Source organism: Parasteatoda tepidariorum, chromosome 3, assembly GCF_043381705.1.
Source record: "Parasteatoda tepidariorum isolate YZ-2023 chromosome 3, CAS_Ptep_4.0, whole genome shotgun sequence".
NCBI lineage: Eukaryota > Metazoa > Arthropoda > Arachnida > Araneae > Theridiidae > Parasteatoda > Parasteatoda tepidariorum.
Window position 1 is genome coordinate 17577346 of NC_092206.1, and position 24379 is coordinate 17601724.

Sequence of the window (24379 nt, forward strand, 5' to 3'; positions counted from 1 at the left end):
AAGAATGATTTTCAAAATTTATTTTGTATTTAACATCACTTTAATTTCTAGTTCATGATTACAGAATAAAGTTAGCATTTTACAAGTACTTGTATGTTATAATTTCATAAATAGTCTTGTTTTTATATATTTGTATGGCCAATGAATTCATAAAGAGCGTTAAAATATAACCAAAATTAAGTGTTCCTTTACTGGGCAATTTTGTGTTCCTTCACTGGTACGAGCTGTTCCTTCACTGGGTCTTCTTACTACTTGTTATTTGAACCTCCAAAACTTTTAAACAATATTACGTAAGTTCACTACAATTTTTTTACATAATTTGCAATTAGTAACAAATATGTTGATAGTGTCATTTAACTAAAATTACGAATTTTGAAATTAATATGATTTCTTACGAGGCAAGCGAAGCTTAAGTGTTCCTTCACTGGTTAGTTTACCCTATAACTGTGAAATTTATATTTTGCTTTTTTATATTTTACTTAATTACCTAAAGGTGAAGAAGAGTACAAAAAAATATTATAAAAGACCCTAGAATCCAATAAATATTTCAAATTATTTAATACGAAATAAATATCTTTAATTTGCAATATTGCATGAAACTTGCTATTAACTTGACATTTTGCATGAAAATTTCCCCGCAATTTTTCACAAAAAAAGAAGAGAAAATTAAGTTTTTATAAGTTTTTTTTAATTAAAAATACAAATAGATAAAAGATAATAATTAAGCAAGAAATTTACGATACTGTTTGATTTATAGAAAGAAATATAATTATTTAACTCCAGTGAAATAAACTAGATGGCAGTGATAGTCTATGATCCTCAATGGGAAACAACAATCTCTTCTCAAGTTATGTCGGCTTGTATGCATCTTTTCACAATGTTTCAATCAGGGTTTTGTAATAAATGACCAAAATAATCTCAAAATCAATTTTTTTTAAAGAGAATTTTTACGTTGCTTAATTTATTGATAATTTTCTCATTGGTACAGGCATGCACTTAAGAAGTTGCATTACGAGCTGCAGTCTGGATAATATATATTATATTGTAATTCTTAACTTATACCAATGAACATTCTTTCGATTTTTTTTCTTTTGTTACCAAATCGGTAAAGGAATCGAAAAAGAGATTTTATTAGAACCCTTCAAATTTGATTTATACAGTCAATTCTTCCATTGGCGTTTTTCAATCAATAATAACGTGTTTCAAACTTTACTTCATAAAAAAGTTCAGATCCTAAAAATACCAAAATAATTTTCAATTTTCTTCCAGTTACATTTGGTTACATGTGATAGATTACACTATGATTTTTCAGAAGACTATTTTGCCCTTTGTTGGCATTGCTCCTTAAGGCTGTTTTTAATTGGAAAAAAAAACGCAAAAAAATTATATTTAAAAATACTCTTTCTAATAAGCCAGAATTTTGGTACTCGTACTCTTTATGTTATTTATATTAATTTTCCGAGGTCTTTCTCCTAAGTATTTATATAAAATTTTCTCCTTACGAAAAAAAAATGTTTCCGAAATAAATGAATAAATTATGAGCTAAATTTTTCAAAACGTTCTCTAAATTGAATAAAAATATATAAATATCATTTGAAAAAATATAAATATCAAGCCTGTGTATTCTAAATATTGGGAAAATGCTACTTGATGTTACGCTTTTTGATGTTACCGGTACAGGGATTAAGCCGCATGAAGTGAATATCTAAAAAGCTACAGTAGCTTTGTTACGACAATTTGAGATAATACAAAATACATGTTAAGTAATTGAAAACTATCTATTACTACTAATGCTATGTACTCCTAAATTGAAAACTATCTATGTTACTGCTAATGCTATGTATTCCTAAATTGAAAACTATCTATGTTACTGCTAATGCTATGTACTCTTAAATTGAAAACTATCTATGTTACTGCTAATGCTATGTACTCTTAAACTGAAAACTATCTATGTTACTGATAATGCTATGTACTCTTAAATTGAAAACTATCTATGTTACTGCTAATGCTATGTACTCTTAAATTGAAAACTATCTATGTTACTGCTATGTTCTCCGAAATTGAAAACTATCTACGTTACTGCTAATGCTATGTTCTCATAAATTGAAAACTATCTACGTTACTGCTAAAGCTATGTACTCCTAAATTGAAAACTATCTATGTTACTGCTAATGCTATGTACTCCTAAACTGAAAACTATCTATGTACTCGTAATAGATAATTGCATTAGTTAATCTGCAAATTAGGGTGATTGATTGAAGTGTGGAATCAGAGGTTTTCCGCAATCTGCCGATTCAAGTTTGTTTCTTCCACTCTACATGGAGACAAAAACTTGGTGAAATTACCGTACTGTATGGTTATGGCATTTCTGTTAAAAAATACACACACAATTCCGGTTAATAAAAAAAAAAATTACACTGTATTTAAACCAGTCATTTGGCAATTTTTCCTTTCATAGTGAAGCGAATTATCGGAAATTCTGGTTTTCAAAAGTATAGTTCTGATTACCACACATTTAGTAAAAAACACAAAACTGAAAAGTAAATTCAACCAAATAAATGGTTTTTATACCATGCTCTAAGGCAGTGTTTCCCAAACTTATGACTTTAATGTACCCTTTCTAAATTTTTCGTAACGCTGTGCACCACTAATAAAAAATGAATGTGTTTTTTACCATAAAAAAATTGCAAAAAAGTTAAAAATCGCAACTGACTGTTGACACCACTAATTATTAACTGTTAACTCTGCAAAAATAGGCAATAGAAAAACGCGTAATCGTAAATTTTTATGGCTAGCTTTGTTTTTAAATAAAATATTTTGAAATTTTCGTTTGTTGCCAGCTATTTCGCATAAGAACGCGTACCCCCGCTAAACTGCTCCCGTACCCCTGGGAGTACGCGTACCACACATTGGGAAACACTGCTCCAAGGTATTATAATAAAATAACCTAATTTTGCGACATTAACCTAATTTTATTACATATTATAAAACCATATTGTATTGTTAATCTTACCGAAATGATAACCAAAGCGCCTTTGTAAAAATTACCGAGCTTTTTGGGGTTCCCGTAGGACCAGGAGCACGGTAAATTTTATGATATTCTTGTAATTTTTATAACATTTCTTTCTCAGTGCATTAAGTTGTTGATTGTTTGATTGTATTCACTTGATTCATTAGATGCCGAAAAATAATAAATGACGTTATGCCTTGTAATAAAATCGTTCAACTCTATGTGTTATATTTCTTTCAAAGTGATTGAAAATTGATTTTATCAATTAAAATTTTGATCGTCTAATTTGACTTTTGATATTTTAGATAGCGAAAAATTAATAAATCTCTATCTAACATAAAAACGTAATGGTCTAAGTTTTCCGTTAAAGTCGGTGCATTTTTATTGGTCGGAAAATCACATGGTAGGATCGAGTTCTGCCGCCCATTGATTTCCATATTGTTTAGGCTGCCATCAGCATATTGTAAATCAGTAATTAATAAAAGTCCTGAAGGTAATGTTGTTCTATACATATTTTTCCGTCTTTAATTTAAATATATTTACCTGTACTGCTATTAATACGTTTTTGATTTTGATTGTTTTCTAAATTAAGAGTATAAAACTAAGATATTCGTTTTTATTTTATTATAATGTAATTTTTCGCTACATTTTAAGATAAAGTTATTTATATCGGTAACTAATCCCATTAATCGTTTTGCAATTACTATTTTTTGTGCTATTATAAATTACAGTGAAAGAGATTTATCAAATGATTTAGAGCTTAACAATCTGCTTCATGCACAATATGCATGCAATAATTGCGTATTTAATAGTCCTCCATGTTCCCATTACAAATCATACCTATGGGGGTACTGATCCAGAAGTTTCCTTGTCTTCTGGATTGGTTCAAAACTACAAGGCTACGGAGTTGAACATTAGGGGTCGTAAACCCAAAACGGGGTCGGCCGTTCAACGACGGATATAAAATGAAATAAAATGCAAACGTAGGAACCGTGATGGCTCAGGGGATAGAGCGTTTGCCTTTCAATGAGGAGAATTGGGTTCGAATCCCAGAGATGGCTGATCGATACAAATGCTGCACCGACCACAGTGTTGAGGTAAAATATTTTCAGTGGTAGACGGATTACGTGTTAGAGTCCCCTTGCGTCAGACAAACCGCGGGAGGTTTTCCTCTCCATGTAGCGCAAATGCGGGTTAGCGCCATCAAAAAGTCTTCCACAAAGGCAAATTTCTCCTAATACTAGATTCAGGAGTTCCCTTGTCCTCTGGATTGGGTTTAAAATTACAAGGCTACGGAGTTGAACACTCGTAGGCGTTAACCCAAAAAATTTGGTCGGCTGTTCAACGACGTTTATAAAATAAGATACTAATGTAGATAACCCCGAAGTAGATAAAATAAAATATCTGGTTCCGACGATTAAAATAGATAATCCCGAATAGGACTGGGCTATAAATCGATATATCGCGACATATCGATTTAACGCCTATATCGGCAAACCGATACAGCAACTTTCATTCCAAGCGATGCATCAGAAATCTGATTTAAGCCGTCGAGTGAAGAAGACGATTTAACGATATAGCGATATAGCGATACACGCAAGGACTCTTACGTTCCGATGCCAACTCGCGCTGTGGAAGACGATATTGTTTCGTTATGTTGAGACGGCCTTGACTGGATGAGCGGTAGAATCAGAATCACTTTTGAGACCTTATATCGTTATATCACATGTTCGTTTTCGCACCTTCGCGATTTGAAATCGTTTCTTGTAGATTATTTTCAATGGGATTAACTTCGTGATCGCCGTCGTAACCTTGTTCTGAACGCAATCTATTATTGAAAAGAATTTATAANGAATATTAGGTAAAAAATCGGAAACGGTAAGTGCGCTTATGTGAGAATTTTTTTTACTGCCTTATTTAATCTCAGGCGAATTTAACTAACTGAAGTTTTCACATTTAAAAATAATATAAAAATTATCTGAATTTCGATTTTTTAACTTATAGTCATTCATTTAGAAATATTGTTTAAAGGCAATTTAAAATTTTATAATATAAATTATTTGCAACATTTATAAACTAGTTAGTTGCATAAAGTTTTCATTAAGTGAAAGAAACATTATCCGGCTGTATTTTGCTATATTGCCTTGCTATACTTTAGTGTGGTTGAATCTGAAATTTTACTAAAGTTAAAAGAGATTTTGGCTTGCTACAAAACTTTTTACAGCATAGTTTGTATACAGTGCGAAAAAAAGAAAACATTTTTAATTACTTTTAGTCTAATGGTCGTATTTTCATGAACGACATTGAGAAAAAAATATGGTAAAAGCTGTAAGAATTAGTTGTTTCTGATCCTATGGAAATAAAACGGGTGTTAATCTTTACCGAAGCGCTTCGGTAATGACTTATGGAAAAATTAGATATAAAATATGGTTTTATTAACCTTGTTGCTTGGAAATAAATTGCGTAATTTTTCATTATTTATTACTGTTTAATTTAATTATAAATAGCAAGTTATAGAAAAATATACATAACTTTAAATGGCGTAATTGAAACTGAAAAAAACACCAAAATTTGAACAAAGTAGGATACATTGAATAATAAGTTGAAATAAAATTTCAATCATTTGACTTGTCTGAAATTTTTTAGAAACTATTAGGCCGATTTCTTTCAATTTTTTCGTCATTTAAATTTACTTAGTTTAAGGTAGAGTCAAAAGTATACAATACAAGTAATTTTTTTTATTAAATAAAATAAAAAAGATAAAAAAATTTAAAATTTCAAATAATATAATTGTTTAATTAAATTTTAAATAATATAACAAATCTAATATAATAAATCTAATATAATTAATTCAATTTTTATGTAAAAAATATTAAATTTCCATCGCTTCATTAACTTAAATTTTTAATTACCGAGTCGCAGATGTCAACTAAAAGAAATCAAACTACATTGTGAACGCCATTAAAATACAATTAACATTAATATTCGGTGAGAGCAGTTAAATCCGTTTAACTGAAGTTGGCTTTCCGCAGTAATATTTCATGCCAATCGATACGGGAGAAAATATTCAAAATGAATCCTCACATAACGGTAAATTTTCCAGAAACGTTCATAAATCCTGGAGAGGAAACACTTCCTCCGTTCGTAAAAGGTATAATTAATGGTCTTTAGAGTAATTTACACCGATATTATACTTATGACGGTGTTAAAACTTTTCGACGCAATGCGTGCATGCAGATTAATTCGTTAATTCTATTTCGCTTAAAATAATAAAATATGCAATGGAATTTTCATTTTTTTGGTGGGTAAAAATGCTGCACAAATTAAGAAATATTTATCGTTCTCGCGACTAAGATTATTACTTTTGCTTCATCTTGCGAAAGAGTTGTTCAGATTCAATTTATAATTTTCCGAAAAATGTTAATTTTAGGAAAATGAAGAAAAGCACGGGAATGTTTTTAAAAACAAAGCAATTACAAAAATTAATTTTCATTCTTCGCGAAAGATTGAGTGTTTTACTTAAGAAAACAAGTCGCACGGAAATGTTTGGATACATTAAGTCTTAGCTGTTATTAGATAATCACAAATGAATTATTAGATTTCACTAAATGTTCCTTTGAAATAAAAGCAGAAAAAAGCTAAAAAAGAAACTTTTATTGCACATATTGTTAATATTGAAAACGTTATAACAAAGGGGAAAGTGGGGGTAAGACGGGGTAGTTAAGATTCGAAGACTGTTCGATCTAACCTAAAATCTGTCAAGATTTAAGGTAAGATATTCATTCTTTAGTTGAATATAATACATCATTCTTGAAAAGTCATCGATGAAGCACTTTTTTTATAAATTATATTTGTCTAAAAAAAAGTCAAGCGGCTAGGTCTTACCCCTCCTATAGTGGGGTAAGATGTAAATGTAAGGACAATTTTTATTTTACACAACAGTTTTAGAAAATTATGCATGTATTTTACGTGTGATTTAATCAAGGCCGTACTCAAAAAAGAGGGGGGGGGGAAGACAATAAGGTGATGAATTTTGGTGAAGGCTGATAAGGGCCAGACCCAAAATTTTTACTTATTAATTAGTTTTTATGAAAGACAATTTAGAAGAATTTATTTATATCCAATTGATTTAGTATTATGAAAATGAGGCTTTTTGTACATTGGGAAAGGAGCCTGTAATAAAGTTTACAATGTGGCCCGTTAAACTTATCAGCTTTGAATGTAGTTATCTTCTTCCTGTGCTGTACTACAGCTTTCGTGGGCCCAGCATAATCAGAGGATAGGGCAGGGGATGGGGGTAAATCCGGGTAGTACTAAATTTTTGATAGTGCGAGTGTGTTGTTATGGTATCTTTTATTGTATCGTTACTTAATTTCTGTTTTAATTTAACTTATTTCATTTTGCAACCCTGTGTTGAACAGCCAAGCCAATTCTAAGTTTACGACTATCTATGGTCAACTTCGTAGCTTTGTAATTAACCCAGCGCCCAGAACACAAAAGAATCTCCCGAATCAAGCATTGGGACGAACTAGCCTTCGTGGAGAATTAACATTTGTGTTACACGGAGAGCATTTGCGTTACGCGAAGAGGAAAAGCAAGAAAACCATCTACGGTCAGCCCGACAGCAAGGGGATTTTAACCCATGATGCGTCATCTCTGGTCAAAGATTACTCTGAACCTCTCACCTGACATTTTTCGCACAGTTTGGCCGGATACATAAATGTCGTCCTCTCCAAACATTTGGTCCCAAAACAGGGTATAACTGGAAATACATTTTATCTTGTAGTGTATCTACCACTATAAAAATACAATTCCAATTCAGTAGTATATAAGACATGTTAACTCGATTCTAGGTGGGGTACCTTTTCATAGATGAAGGTTGGTATTGTCGATACATACACTCCCACAATCTATAATCTTTACTTTAAGCAAAGACTGTTAAATAAAACAGTAGTATTAAAAAATATTAAATTAAATAAGTTAAATTAAAATATAAATTAAGTTAAGGCACAATAAAAGATATCGTATCAGTATAAGTCGACTGCTGCCGATTATAGTTCCTATACGCCGATTATTGTTCATGTGTCAAATGATATTAGACGTTTTGAAAAATGTGAGTTCAAATGTTGTTGTCAAATCTTTTAAAAAGAGTGGAATTTTCCAACTCATTGAATTGGGGTGAAGATTTTTGTGGGACTCAGCAGATGAGTATGTCTTAAAATCTATTGCAAATTGGGATCCATATGACGACAGAGTTAGCATAATCGAATCATTAAAATGGTATGTTTTCATCGCGTTATCTATTATACATAATTCTCTTACGTGGCTCCCAAATTTTGGCTGTATTTCTTTTCCGCCGGTGGCAACGTTTGCTTTGTTTTGTTTACGTTTTGAAAACACCAAAGCATTCTGCCTTTTAATGATGTGTTTCTGATCTAATATATATAATTCTCTTACGTGGCTCCCAAATTTTGGCTGAAGTACTTTGTACAACTAAATAAGATTCTTTTCACAACACTTAAATATTTACTTTATTTTCTTCATATATACAGAGAACAGTCGGCAAGAATTCTGTTAGGTTAAAAAACATTTCGCTAAAATAATAATGAATATAAAAAATAATGAAAAATAAAAATAAACAACTTAAAAAATAAAAATGCTGTTGCCAGCCATAGAATTTATTGAAAGTTAACTTAGCGACATAAATCAAAATGGCACAGAGCGCAACTAGATCAAAATTATGATACTTGAGTGCTTGACGTGACAAATCCTTCAATTCTATAAGTGTTGTATCGCCAAATGCACAGATAATATTGAAATGTACAGGTTTAGAATTTTCTACAGTGAAAAGTTTTCGGAACTTCAGTATTCAAAGAAGTATACAAAATCTAGACGTTAGGAACGTATCCAACGCGCGAGCAAAGTGAGCATTGGATTGCGAAGCAATCCGAAATGAACTGCGAAAGCAGTTCCGGGGTTTGACGCGCGCCAGCGATCAGGGGGCGAAGCCTCCTAGTTTTTTAAAATACTCTGGAATAAATTAGCTTTTCTTATTCTTAATTTTTTTCTGAACTTCATTTCAAGTACTGTTTCTAAGGAGAAAAAAAAGTTTTTGGTCGGGATAAATTGACACAGAGTCATTCATATCAATCTTGTTGCTTATAATGCATTGTTAAATCACGATTAATGCCCGACTTTATTACCAGTGTGTAAGTCGACCCCCTTATTTTATTATAATTTTAGGGGTTTGAAAAGTCGCCGAGATATACGGTATAAAGACCCGCGTATGGATTTCAAATTATTAGCCAGTAAATTAGCCATGTATCAAAAGTATTCGCCAATTTTCGAAAGTTGCAATTGCAATTGTCCGTAATTTTTTATGATTAATTTTTTTCCATAGAAAACTATTTTACGGTAGTTTGTTTCAGGCTTATATTATTTGGTCCCAATTCTAATTGGTTATGCGGCGCCTACCGAAAATTGTTGTAATCGAAAAAAAAATACAGATTTCTTTAGAAAAATTTGTTTTGACGTAATGTTAAGGATAGAGTTGTATATACATTTTTCTTTCCAGTGGAAGAAAAATCATTAGCCAAAACACAATTTTATTCGCCAAATTTACGATTTTATCGTATTTGGCGAGGTGGCAAATTCTTAGCCCTGGCCCTGGGTATACAAGATGCTTAGAAAAAATTATAATAAATTCTCACTATTCGTAATCAATTATTAAATTATCATTATCATATAAGGGTATTAATACTGAAATCTAATTCAAATTTCATGAAAGATAGAAAAAAAACCCATCAGAATTATTTTTTTATTTAACACAAAAAAGTGTTAATTTTTATTTTATGCACAACCCCCCCAGATAAATGACGAGCGAAAAAAATGAATGTATTCGTCTTCATCATCTAACAGAGTTTGGTTTTGACAACAGCGGTTACACCCAATGTGTTATTTAACCACAGCTGTAAGCACTTCAAACAATTTTTTAGCTTATTTATTCCGTTTCATTTTTTTTTCCTTAGCAGATGAGCCTTTCCAATTTTCATTTTGTTTTTTCACATGTCTGAAACGTGGGAGTATTGTTTTCCTTTTTTTTTTCCATTTTATGGGAGAAAGAAGTAATTTATATGTGATTAAACAACTGTTGTATCAAAGATGAAAAACAAGAAAGGCTGATAAACTTTTCAAACGTGCCATGTTCTTTAATCGAAAGTTAACTACATATAGGCTTTGCTAATGAAATGTAATGCGTGATTGTTAGACCAGTTAACTCTTTGGCGCAGATGGTATACTTTGTTGGCTTATGTATGGTGTTTTATTTTTAAATAGAAAAGCAGTCTATTGCTAACTCATTCTTGGAACTATATCCTGGATTCTTGGAACCAATTTAATAGTATTTTATTAAATTGGTTAGATTCTTGGAATTAGTTCTAAAATATAGAATTAAAAAAGATAGTTCGAATTTTTTTTTCCATTCATATTTAAAAAAAAATCATCAATAACTGATTTTGTAATTACGCTCTCATTACATCTAAAATTATATTTTGCTATTTTTTAATACAAAAACAGTCTATTGGATACTGATTCTTGGAATTGGTTCCAAGAATATCTTGGATTCTTGGAACCAATTTAATAATAACGGATACGGATTTCCGACCCGGATACGATTAGTAGAAGAGCTATAAAAATTTTGGACCTCTTAATGTTAGTTTTACTTCTTGCGCATTCCACCATATCTCATTAGTGCTTAAAGCGAATTGAAATTTTTTTCCCACATAATTATAAAATCCCTTTATCCAATATGATAATTTCATGCAGAATATAACTTTTAGTAAATATTTATTTTTTATAATTTTACTTAATAATAGTCGAAAATACTTTGAAATGTAAAGTATACAATTACATCACTTTAAGGAGTTAATATTATTCCGCGGAATACAAAATTTGAGCGAAATCGGTCTAATAGTTCCTGAGAAATTCAATTTTAAATTTATTATTTTTCCAAAATTCGACTTATTTTGGACATTGAAGAACCAAACCGATGCACGGGAGTTAATTTTTTTACCATATTATTCAAGACAATAATTATTTACTTTGTTATATTTTGTCTAAATACTCCCTTATATTTCTTTTTTATATATACAGGGCTCTGAGTTAAAACGTTATGCAGCCGTTAGCATAGTTATTAAAGTAAAGATCCATACAATATATCGCAAGCAAATTCTTTTCTTGGTCATATGTGTTCTTTTTAATTGTGTCTAATTCCGACTTATTCTGTTTGTTAACTTACAAAGGTAGTTAATTTAGCGGAACTTACTTATTAAAAATAGTTCCTGTGTTTATATTATAAAGAGAACCAGATGTGAAATTTTAATCTTTTTACGGTCAAGCTTACGGTTAATGCTATTTATTTAACCATATGTTATAGTAATTCCTAAATAATAATACATTTCCTGATTTTTTTTCATATATAGGCAAAGTAGTTCTGAGTTTAGTTATTACGTAGCATTTAGTTCTTAAAATAACGACATCAAATATTTTTTCAGACCTTTTTCATTGTGAGGTAAAAATAACTGAATTATATATTGGACAGGGGTTGAAGATACCATTGAGTCTGCCTTTGATATATTACAGATGTCCGTAAGCTAAACGTGACATGAGAATCAAAGTGTAACAACAAAGTTCGAATATACAGAGAAGAGGAACACGTATCTCTGATATAGAACATATCTCTTCGAACAAGACAGGCAGCAAGTCTATTTCGATGCATCACTAACAACTTGTGGAGGGGAGAAGAAAAACAAAAAACACAGTTACTCCCCTCACCATGTTCTAGAGTAAATGTACCACGCCCGAGGTAGTCCCTTTTTTTTACCATATTATACTTTTTTTCGTTGAAAATTTTTAGTTTTTTTCCTTCTTTTCTTATTCTGTTGTTTCAATAGTACTTTATGAGGGCTGAGTTAAAAGAGAGGAGGGCGTGATTTATCTACAGTTGTCGCATTTTTTTGTTTTTAAGAAGGTATGACTTAGGTATGATATAGAGATTGCGGAGACAGTTTTTGCCGTGAAGGTCGCGGTACCACTGAAGACAGTAAATGACAAATAGACGCTGTTTGAGCCTGAGACATCCAGGTGTCACAATTTGTCATTCTGCGTAGCTTTATTAATGTGTCGCATTTATGAGAAGCATTTATTTTAGAAACTATCGTTTGCTTTGAATTTATTTTAAAAATCATCGCTTGCGTTGCATTTATTTTAGAAATGATCCTTTGCGTTGCATATTTTGGTATGATCTAAAGATTGTGAGAACAGTTTTTACTGTGAATTTCGTGGTACTACTGTCGACAGTAAGTGACAAACAAACGCCTTTTGAGCTCGAGACATCAAGGTGTCGCATTTGTCATTCCGTGTAGCTTTCATACTGAGATGCGTTTATTTTAGAAAAATTGCATTTTTTTTAGTCATTATCGTTTGCGTTGCATTTATTTTAGAAATTATCGTTTGCTTGCGGAAATTAAAACAGATTTTAAAGAACGCGTTTTTTTTTTTTAAATTTTGCAAAACTATATACACAAATTACAAATTATTTTCTTCCCAAGATAAAATGGAAAACAAGTCTGAATTAGTAAAATGTTAGAAAAAACAGTACTTAGTTTAGATGTAAAAAGAATTATAAATTAGATGGCGATTCAAGAATAGTGACAGATCTAGGGGTCATGTACGTGAAAACTAATTTTGAAAGGGAAAAACGAATTTCAAGGCTACAGATTTTTTAGGAGCACTTATACGATTGAAACCGCAAAAATAAAAATATTCACGAATGTCACAAGTATTTATTTACAACTCCTAAAAACTTCAAAACAAAATTTTCAATTTTTGATGCTGAAAATCCAGTTGGATAAGAACCGTTTTCTCTTTTGCCACGTCACAATTCCTCGTCAATTAATTCTTCTCCACTGGTATTCTCGTTGTTTTAACTAAACTCTTTTGTTCTTTTTTCCGCCCCTCTTCTTTTCCTCTGAGGTACATTCAAAGCACAAAGGTTTTTATAAAATTCTCGTCTCTCAGATTTTATTAGAAAGTTTTTCAGGGTTTACAAATCTCGTTGTTTAGAAGTCTTTATGGGGACAATAGTGACGTAAAGTTTTTTTGTGGGGGACGATTTCCCTATATGTTACCAGCGCTTATTATTATTGTTTTCCATTCCTGATCACTCTCATAAAGGTTTGACAGATAGAACAACTTTTTTTCTTCTTTTTATTCGGTTTTTATTTTATTTTATAAGCTGCGTTTAACAGCCGACCTAATTTCGATCTTACGACTATCAGTATTCAACTCCATATCTTGTAATTTTGAGCATAACTCAGAAGGCGAGGGAACTCCTGGATTAAGTATTGAGTCAAATTAGCCCTCGAGGGGGACTTTTCGATGAAACTTATCCGTATTCGAGTTACATGAAGAGGAAAACCACGAAAACTTTTCACGGTTTGCCCAAATACAAGGGGATTCTAACCAATGATCCGACTGCCACTGAGGATATTTTACGATAGCATTTTATTTTATTTTATAATTTTATAACCGTCGTTGAACAGAAGACCCGATTTTGGGTTTGCGATAACTAATCTGAGTAATAACTCTCGGAGAGAGCCGATTTTCCACGTTGTAGATTTGTTAAAACTTTTCAATCCTTGAAATGTAACAGATGGCGTTCCAAGCGTTATTTTTGTAAAAAAAATTAGTAGAGATCATTCTTCCCACTTGATCTTCATAAAGGATAATTAAAAGTTTTCTTTCATCCCNTTTAACACAAGACGAAGTTCTGCGATTTAAAATAAATAAATAATCTAATTTAAAAAGGATCATATTAAACTTTCCAATTTCACGAACAAAAAATTCACAATCCTGAAATAAATTGGTCAAAGAATATTATTTGCAAAATCATAATAAGTCTCTAATAAAATCATAATAATCATAATAATCTCTTATGATTTATTATGATCAATAAAATCTCTGCCATATCATTTTTTTCGTAGAAAGAGAAATGCCGGGAAAAGTTTCCAAATTGTAGAATGAAAGATGTTAGAAAAGAAGACTAGATGTCGAAAGATTAATTTCAAAGATTTGTTAAAACCCTTTTACCATTAGAGTGCTTTTTAACTATTTGAAATCTGATTATTTTAAATCCCATCATCCCTTTCCTCACTGTGATGTTGGCTTTTCTCCCTTAGGAGTCGAATTAGTTGGCCGAATTGATTCAGATTTTCGCTCTTTAACGTCCCCAAGGTGATTATGGTTAATCCTCAAAGTATACTGAGGATTATATAAAATATGAAACAGATATACGTGGTTAATATTTAAAAGGATTATTTTCAACCAGATAAGCATTAATTATTTAATAGTGTTTAAGATACGTTAATTTAAATATAATTAAACATTTCATCATAATTTTTAGAAACGTTAAAAAAATTAATTTTATCCATTTGTTTTGGTTATATATAAATTATTAAATTTTGCTACTTGTACTTTATATTCATTTCAATAAATTATTTTTAATAATGATTCCCTTGATTGCTTTACGTAAAATTATTTGTGCATTTTTAACAAAGCGTCAAAGAAAATGAAAAAGTAAGAACTCTTTATACTTTTGTGGCAGAATTTTTATGACACATATTTTTCAAACTACCATATGGTCGCATCAAACTTTCTGTCAAGGCGACAAGCTTCAATGAGAATTTTTCGATATATTTAAAAAAAAAAAAAAAAACTAAACAAACTTTCAAGTGATTAAAAAATATATATATCTAAATAAAACAGTCGAATATTATTTTTCATTTAATGTTTACTATATTCCAGTATACCGTTTTCTGAGGAATGATAGTTCTATCTTCTTTTGAAAGAAATATATTATAAAATAAGAACAAAAATCGTAAGCAAAATAGAAGCACGTATAAAGAAATTTCTTGTTGCCAAAAAGAAAAGTAATGATGCAAAAGATTTTTCAAGCAGACGATAAAAATTCAAAACAATTTACAAAACTATCATCTCAGTGTGCCGAGGAGATTACATGCAGGTACCATTTTCGGCTGAAGTAATAAAGGTGTCTGAATAAAGAGTTTATGCTCGTTTTTTTTTAAAAAGATTTTTCTCACTGCAAGCATTTTTGCCCCGGCGCTTTTCCAAAATTATGCAGCTGACTTAAAAATACGACTGGAACGTGAAATTTTCACTTTTATTGATTCTTTAATATAAGAGTTTCTTAAGTAATCTCCAAAAGTATAAAAGTATGATACTGCTTTAGAGTTTGTCTGCCTGCATGGATTTATTATCAGAATAGTTAAAGATTGTTGACGCATGCAAATTTCTGTGCTTTTCAGATTAGGTAAAGAATTTTTTTTTTTTAAAAGTACGCATTCCGAAAACTAAAGTTAAACTTAACCGATGATAATTTATTTTATCTTTGGATGATTTTTCTGATTAATATTGCTTTAAAAATCTCGAAATGGTAATGATAGATCTAAACATGGTAAAATTGGTACTCTTAATTTAAATATCTTTAATTTCCTTAATATTTATTGTAAATCTTCTTTATTTCAATAGATTACGTGCTAAGATTATGAATATTTAATGAGAATTTCTTTTGATGCAAGACTTAAAATTCCAACCTTGAAAAAAGAGAAAAAACATCTTGTATTGTGACAAAAAAAGAAAATAGATAGGAATAAAAAAAATTAGCAAGTGGTTGAACAAAATTTTAAACTATAAAATTTAATGTATTGGACTCCTTTATATAGTCAAATAGATTTACGTATCGAGAAAAAATTAATTGAATTCATTTTATTATTTATAATTTTATTTGCTTAATTTTCCGTATTTTCCTAACAAAAAAAAAGAAATAATATTTAAAAAACAAAGTGAAGTTCATCTCAATTTTTGAATAAAGATATTGTGAAATCTATTTTAAACATTTTCTATACTAAAATAGTTTAAAAATTATTTTAATTCAATAATATGTCATTATTTTCTAATATATTATTAAAATATTTTAATACTGTTGATCTTACAATAAAATATAGTATCGTCTATTTCAGCAGTACTGAAATTTTAGAAGAAAATAAAATCGGAAATAAGAGTTCAGAGGGTAAAAAAGGAGGCAAAAGATGAAGTACTAAGGAAATAAAACAAAATAAAATAGTGGTCTGGGGGTGTTTTGTATAAGGTAGGGCATGCCCTTGAGTGCGTTTATCAGCTTAGTAGGCAACCCCATGCTGTTTAAGCTGCCTTTTCCTGCCACGAGGAATTTATGAAGGCAATAACAGGGTGGGGAAAAAGAAGTCAGCATAATTTTATTTTATTCTTTTATTTTATATCGTATAACTTAGTAAAATATATATGTGATAATAGTAAATATATATCTGATAGTATTCATTTTTTTTGCTCAAAAGGAATATGTTATTGAAAGACACCTAAAATATTTTTTTTTAAATGTTATTTATTTATTTCCATTTTCTAAGCGTATACGTTACGAACGGTGTGATTAAATTGATTTTTTGATTTATTCATGCTTTTAGATCAGCCAATGGGAAGATAATGAACTTTGAAGAAACAATTGAAGGAATTTAAAAAAAAAAGTGCATACAAATACACATTAATTTTAATTGTATTTTCTGAAAATATCTATTTCATAATTTTTTTACCGTGTAGTGCTAGATGCTTTAAAATTTTTATTTTTTTGAAATTCAGGCATGTTCAAAAGTTCTTATTTCAACCATTTTGTGCTAAAACATTTTCAAAGAAATTACAAACAATTTACAATCGTATGAATTGGGGTGATTTTTAATAGTATGTATAGATAAAAAAATAAAAAAAATAATTGCGGAATGGAAGAATTTAAAAATGATAAAAGTCCTTAGTTCGTTTCAAAATTTTTTGTCAAGTTGGATTAATAGAACAAGTTTCCACGAAACTCAATTATAATCAATTTTATGAGGGATTCAGTTTGTATAAGGAATTTCCTTATTTCCTTATTTTGTATGAGGGATGAAGTTTAGTAAAGATACCAGTACTTTCTCTCAATGGCATTCTTAGGTTAGTAGCGTTTGCGTTTTTTTGCACACAAGAAAAAAAAATTAAAGTGCTTCTTGGAAATTTTGAATTTATTATTAAAAAACATCAGAAATTGCGACAAATAAGTTTGTTTAGGATGCTTGATAGTAAAAACTTAATGTTCAGCCATTTTTCAAACAGAAATATGGATGTATTTCTAAATGATGAAATATTTTTGGCTTTTCCTTCACCTTTCATTTTATAGAAATTTTTTCTTGATGGTTTTTTGGTAAATGTAACGTCCTTTAGAGTGATTTCAGAATAATAACAATAAAAAAATAAATCAATAAAATAGCAAATCTTTAAACTTCATTCAAGTTATAAATTTACATGTTTGTCTTCTTTGCGAAAGTTGAAATGATTAAAAAGTAACTGTGTAAAAAAAATAAAAACATGGTTTGAAAGAAAAATAACGATTTCTTTTCCTGAATAGTTTATATACCATTGGTGTCTTTAAAGTATGGCAATAAACAAATTTGAACTCTTAAACGAATTTGTATAACTTTTCCAATAATTTTGTCTTTCAATGTATAAATATGTTTTTTAATTTCAATTACCGTTGATTTAAAATTATTTACTTAAGTAGAAACACGTTTTAAAAGGAGTTTGTAAACAAAATGAATATGTTGCTTCAGAAAGCTTTAGAAGTGCTAACTTGGTAACGTAGTTCACGCATGCTATCACGTTAACGTTGTTCATTGAATTTATCTGACATTGTGAATAAAAAGTTATTAAATATTAAAGTACGTGCAATAATTTTTTTTAACAAATAAAATTATAACTTAGCAAATGTACCTGATGATTACATATGTATTTGAAGAATTGAAGCATCTATAGTTAAATTTAAAATAATGGCTAACGCTTGACCAATCAGAAAATTCCATTTCGTTTTTCGCTAATACCACTTGAACAGTTCGTAGTCGAAGGTTTTAATATCGATAGTGACCTTCTCAGTGCTTTCAAATATCAGTGTGCCACATTTAATCTCTCTCGGATAGATTAAGAGTCGATAAAGGACACGCTCACAGACACTCATTTATTTATATATATATAGAAGATAATATTTAAAATAATGATAAAAAAGTGTGAGCAACACCTACTGTACTACAATTATTATCAATTTAAATAGTTAAAAATTAATTTATCGATTAAATATTTATTCATTGATTTACTGATTTATAAATTTGATTATTCATTGGTTTACTTCCTTTCTTCTCTCGTACTTTTCTCTCTTTACTCATTCACTATATGAATAATAGTTCATAAAAACAGTTACAATATCAAAGGGTTCATAACAAAATACCATACTTTTCAAATTAAACTATACAAAAAAATTACGTGTAAATTAAATAACTCAAAAAACATGCAAAAGATATTTGATCGATCATCACGTATGAAACAAACAAAAATATGATATAATCAGTTGATTTTGTAACGATAAATATATCAAATAATTGTAAAATTAATTATCGTTATTTAAAGTCATACTTAATTTCTTCTCCATAATAACTTAGCTATATAATTCTATCATAATAAAAAGAAGTTTTGTATATGAAATGATACAAGTGTGTTAGTTGACCACATTATTCGAACACACTTGCGTTCCCAACGTAAAAAAAGAAAAAAAAAACGCACAGAAACAGAAGAAAAGAATTTTTTTTAAAAATATTTTACTCACATTTATGCGAGAACCCGTTTAAATTATGTTTCAAAACTGCTATTAACAAAATTGGTTGAATTATCATTCATATTGTATATTGTACGCTAAATATTTCTTGCGTACATTAACGTACTAATTCGAAGCCCGAATTTCGTTCTGGTTCTAATCATTACTAAGTAAATTTAAAGATAGAACTATTTTTAATAACAACGCAACACTTAAATTGAATTTTTAATGCTTATTTGTTATTCACAACTGTTGATTATTTTTTAGAATTTCTCCTCATCTTCAAATATAATGTTTTTTTAAACGTTTGTTGCATTAAACACTGATTCTATTGCATTTATTTGCGGTAGATAGCAAATATCAAATTTAGAAGTCTTTATTATTACTGCGAACTCAATATTTGTCTTTAAAATTATCAATATATTAGTCTTTAAAATGTATTATTTGGAATTTTTTGAAATTGAAAGCTAAACGTTTTAATAAATACACTAAAATCACTGCCGATTTAAATGTAATAAACATTTTCAAGCTATTTCCTCTTTTAATTTGAATATTTAAATAAAAAATTCAAAAGCATTTACAAACATTTATGTTACAAATTGAAACTTGATACGCTTTCTTCCCTTCATTTAAAATTTTAATAAAAATTTTTAAGGAACAATTTGCGCTTGACTTACCTAATATTCTTTTTCCTTCAGATCTGCTTACAAATAAATTAAACCACGCGGCAGCACCATCAAAGCTCAACAAACACACGCACATAAAAATGGACATAAATCTTATTTTCATTTTGAAATAACTTTCAGTTTTCCTTTGCTAAATTTTTAAATTTATTTCATAATTCCACTTTTCTAATTTAGTTTTTTTTTAGCCACCATCTCCGAAATCTTTAAATCGAGCTTTTATTACTTGATTTTTCATATTGAAAATATTATTTTATATTTTCACACACTACGAAACAGGTCTATTTTCTTCAATTTCTTTTTATGCCACTGTAATCAGAATTTACTTATTTATTTTTGTTTTACCATCTTGAATTTCCCGCGCTCATAGGTATACCGAGGGAAAAACTACTTGACATCCGTCCTAGCTGATGGCTGGTTGCGCTTTCAATGAAAACCTAGGTTGCTATGATACGGAGCACGCTAACCCTGGCGGTTCACTCAGTCGCCAAGGTGTGCAACTATTGCAGCATCGCCAAAGCTCGATCAAATTCGGTTTTGCAGAGGTGCTGAAAGGATGCTTGGGATGAGGTCTCGTCCTGATCCTACAGAAGCTAAAAATGAGCGTTCTGTTATAGTTTTTAGCCCTTTGAAGACGATGTACACTAATGTTCCTTACACATATTATTTTTCAGACGCTCTAATTACAAGCAAAAATATATTTTGGTATTTTTGAATTATAAAAAAATAGTTTAATAATTAATGTAAAGAATCTGTTAGATTATCGAATGATATTTGTACTAAAATATATCTGATATACCGTGATTTTTCATTATTATTAACTGAAACACTGTAATTCATTAAATATTACAGTAAAAATGAGGGTATAAAATTTTACTGCAATTTTTCAGAATTTTTTACAATGTATTTCTGGAACAAATAATATTTCCATTTGGAATCCATTATTATAAATCCATTTGGGAGAGTTTTTTTTCTTTTTTCAAAATGCAAATCTATATTTATCTATATTAATGTTTACATGAAAAAAATATTTACTCGATTTTATCTTTTTTATTATTAAAACTATTGATGAAGAAGACGTAAAGAATATTTTATTTTATTAACTTTCATAAAAATTTAGCTTTTTCCTAAAACAAACAAATTAGCCTTAATAGCTGTTAATATAGTCAAATTACCGTAAGGCTAATCTTTATTGCCAAAATTATGTTTAGTGTGTTCTATTGAAAAAGCAACGGGCTTAGTTTCTTGTCACACAAAAATTAATTTTCTGTTACAGAATTTCATATAATGCTTTGAGAACTGGCTAAATTTAATAAATGTCTCCATATTTAAATGCTTTTTTTTCTGCAGACAAAATCATTTACAAAAAGAGAAAAATTTAAATGCTATGAGTTTGAGAATATTGATCCATTCAGTAAAAATTACATAATAATAAGAAAATAAAAGTTATTGACAGAGTTATTCAGCATAAATTTTGGCGTTTATGTTCAGAGAATTTAATGGCAAATATACAGAATCTGCTAAACGTAATCAATATATTAAATATCAAAACGATAAACCAAGAGGAGTTTGAAACTAAAAGCAACACGCACAAGATGAAATCAGAAAAAGGTAAAATAGTGAGAACACCAGGAGATCGTAGAATAAAATTTGTTGTCCAATTGTGAACAATATAAGAAACAAGATTTTGTTATTATTACTTTTATTATATTATAATATTATTACATTTTTTATTATAATTTTGTTAAGATTATCAGCGATTTCACGGTGCTATTAAAATATTTACGCTATTTTTATTTGTATCACCCTTCAAAATCAACTTTTTAGTTGTTAACAAATTAAATTCATGTAGCAAACAAGAGATTTTAATCCACCTTTAAATGATAAAGTAAAGGTTATTTCTAAATAAACGCAAAATGTTAATTTTGTGCCAACAAATGCTGTCAACGAGAAAGAAAATATTACTGGGCTGCTGAAAGTTCAGGGTTATCAATGAACTTATACCCGAAAGAACAACACGTTCTTATTGCTGGGCAATATTTTGAGCAATTTTGAATTCCTTGTCTGGGTGATAATTTTCGTCCCTCAGACTATGCAATTAAGCATCGTATAAGACCTTTATTGGCAGAATGGATTAGGAGTGTAAAAACTTCTGCCTACTAAAGGCTGTCAAGTTAATAAATAAAATGAAAATATTAAAAAAAAAATTACACCAAGAAGATTACAACATCCCTTGTTACCAATTACCATCCCTTGTTGCCAAAATTACCCAAAAATTTTGACAAGAGTGCGGAAGCTGTTTACTTTAGTTGCTATTCTAGTGTTAACTCTATGATGTCTGCCTTATAAATAAATAAGAATAATTTAATTTTCTATAAAACACTCAACATCATAAGATAAAAATAATAAAAATCTCATAACGTTAGATTTTTTTTTCAAAAAAATAATAAAAAGAATCGAAGCATTACGAAACACTGACAGACTCACACATATCGTTTGGTGGAATATAATTGAATTTCCATTAACGCGGTCAGCGTACATTAATTTATCCATTTCATTAAGTTGAAGACGCTGAAATGTCGCCTTATTTATCAAGCTATACGTGGTGACACTTGTCCCAACAATCCCAGGGAAGGTGCGGCTGGTCGGCAATTATCGGGAATCTGTTGGGCCATCCCTTGTCATTCCAACAGCGAAATAATAGCGGGGTGGAATTCCCAGTTGGAAATGCGGAATTCTCGATTCGATTTTCCGCGATTATCTTTCGCTCATGGAACATTCGAATGCAATTAATTACGCTAAAAATATGTGATAATGTGGAGTTTTCTGAAGTAATTAATGTTTGTTGCCATCGGTAATTGCCAACTGAAAGAGGGAATTTTCATTCTTTTTTGTGAGAATTGTGTTTGATTTGGCGAGGAAATGGATTTGAGCTGTTCGAAAGGGATTTTTTGGATCCTGATTAGAGCTGGTCGCTAAAGTTTGAAGAACAAAACACTGAATTGATTATTATTTCTGTCATTGGAGTATTAAATAAAAGAATCTTAAATGTTTATTTTTTAAAATTATTTATTTATTTATTTTGCCTTTAAAATTTTTTTAAAATGTCCGATGGAGCTTCCTTCTTACGAAGTTACATTTGCAGAGAAAAATATTTCATTTTGTAACCGGCATTGAAAAACCGACTCATTTTTAGCTTTACGGCTGCTAATGTTCAACTCCGCAACCGTGTAATTTTATACCCAACCCAAAAGACAAGGGAACTCTCGGATTAAGCATTGGGGCAAAATAGCCGTCGACTTTTTGATAGAACTATCTCTTATTTGAGTTGAATTGGGAGGAAAACCACGAAAACCTCCCTATGGTTCTAACTCATGATCCGTCTACCATTGAGTATGTTTTACGTTATTTTAGCAGTCTATGTGAGCCGGGTACAGAATTTGTAACGATCAGCCATCGCTGAGATTTGAACCATGTTTGCCTCATTGTAAAGCGAGCGGCCTATAGAAATATATGTAAATTTTCTAACTGTTGTCAGTTTATTTAACAGTTATTCATTACTGTTAGGTTAAGTTTTGCGCATTTTTATAGCGAGAGCCTCATTGCGAAAAAGACGGAAAACAGTCCAAATGAAGAAGAGCCGCAATTAATTGAAAACGAAAAGTGTCTCCATAATCTGATTTTTTAATATTTAAAAAGTAATTTTCACATTGTATTGTTTGGATTCTGAAAATAAAAAATAGAAGGAGAATCAACGACTTTGCTAATTTTCATGCAGGTGAAAAAGTTTCGCCAAATTAGCATTTCTTTGAAGCCTTCTTAATATTTTTTTATATATATTTAATATCTACGAGCATAAGCAATTATTTCACGCAAGAAGTATTTATATTATAGTATTTATAGTTTTGAATCTAAGTTTCGTTTCGAATTTCAAACGCTTAAACTGCGCTTTTTTTAAATTTTTTTATTTATTTATTTTTTTGTTGACGAAAGTGCTACAAATAACATTCTTAAGAAAAGACTTCAAAAAAATTTAATGGTTTTTGTGCAGAAATAGTTAGGTTAACTAAGAAGATCGTAAGGTATGATTTAATATTAAAATTTAATTTATTAATTAAGCAAATGACCGCACGTGCAGCTTAGTGATTTTGACCCATTGAAAAACGAAATATTATTTTGCACACGTAGTTTTGTCAAAATGTATTCCTAAGAATATGTTATTTGAATGGAAAACTTGGAGCCGTTGCTTTTGATGGACCGAACGTTTTATTCTATTTTAGAACCATTTTATTTTGACATCAATGCTTAAAAAAGGTAGGAAATCTAATTTAATGTCGAGTTTTAATTTCTTCTTTGACAAGTAAAGTTTCAAACGTCAATCTTAAATCCACCAGATGGCGTAAATATTCATCCAAGTGTGTTTTTCGTAGTTTCCTTTGCTGAAGTGAAATTACTTTAAGCAGTTTTCTTTTTTAGCTAATTTTTTAGCTTTTAAATAATTCACTTAAGTTAGTATATGTTTGAGTTTCAACTTTTTCCCCTGTTACCAGCTAATTTATTCTAGTATCAGCGTAATATTAAAAATATTAAATTTTTTTTCTCCAATTTTTTATCACATTTGTTTATAGAATGTATGCTTGCTTTTTGTAAACAAAACAACAGCTGGTTTTAAAGAAAAGTTGGCCATTTTAACATTTTATCTCTTTTTTTCGTAGACAGTACGTAAAATGAAAAAAAGAAGATGAATGCCGTTAGTCTATTATCTGATGGCGCTGTGTTATGGTTAAAATGTAAATATATTTAGAAATCTTTTTGAAAGAGGCCAAATGATTGAATAAATCAATCATAAATTAAAATCTGTTTTTATTTTATGTTCTAAATCACTAGAGTAGAATTTGATAAAAAGTT

The 24379-nt window shown here is 29.6% G+C and overlaps 1 protein-coding gene across 6 annotated transcripts in view; it reads right to left on the reverse strand.

The window, feature by feature from the left end:
• Window positions 1-24379, reverse strand: part of LOC107457355 (tyrosine-protein kinase RYK) — a 168831-nt gene that overhangs the window by 32994 nt on the left and 111458 nt on the right. Inside the window, exon 1 of one of the 6 annotated variants that reach the window (XM_043046606.2) lies at window positions 19466-19969. The exons of 2 other annotated variants lie outside the window; for them this stretch is intronic. In XM_043046606.2, the coding sequence (XP_042902540.1) occupies window positions 19466-19577 (112 nt within the window). In that variant the 5' untranslated portion in view covers window positions 19578-19969. Of the gene's footprint in view, window positions 1-19465; window positions 19970-24379 lie in introns of those variants that run through there. 3 more of the 6 variants (XM_043046560.2, XM_043046690.2, XM_043046654.2) reach the window with 3 other exon arrangements.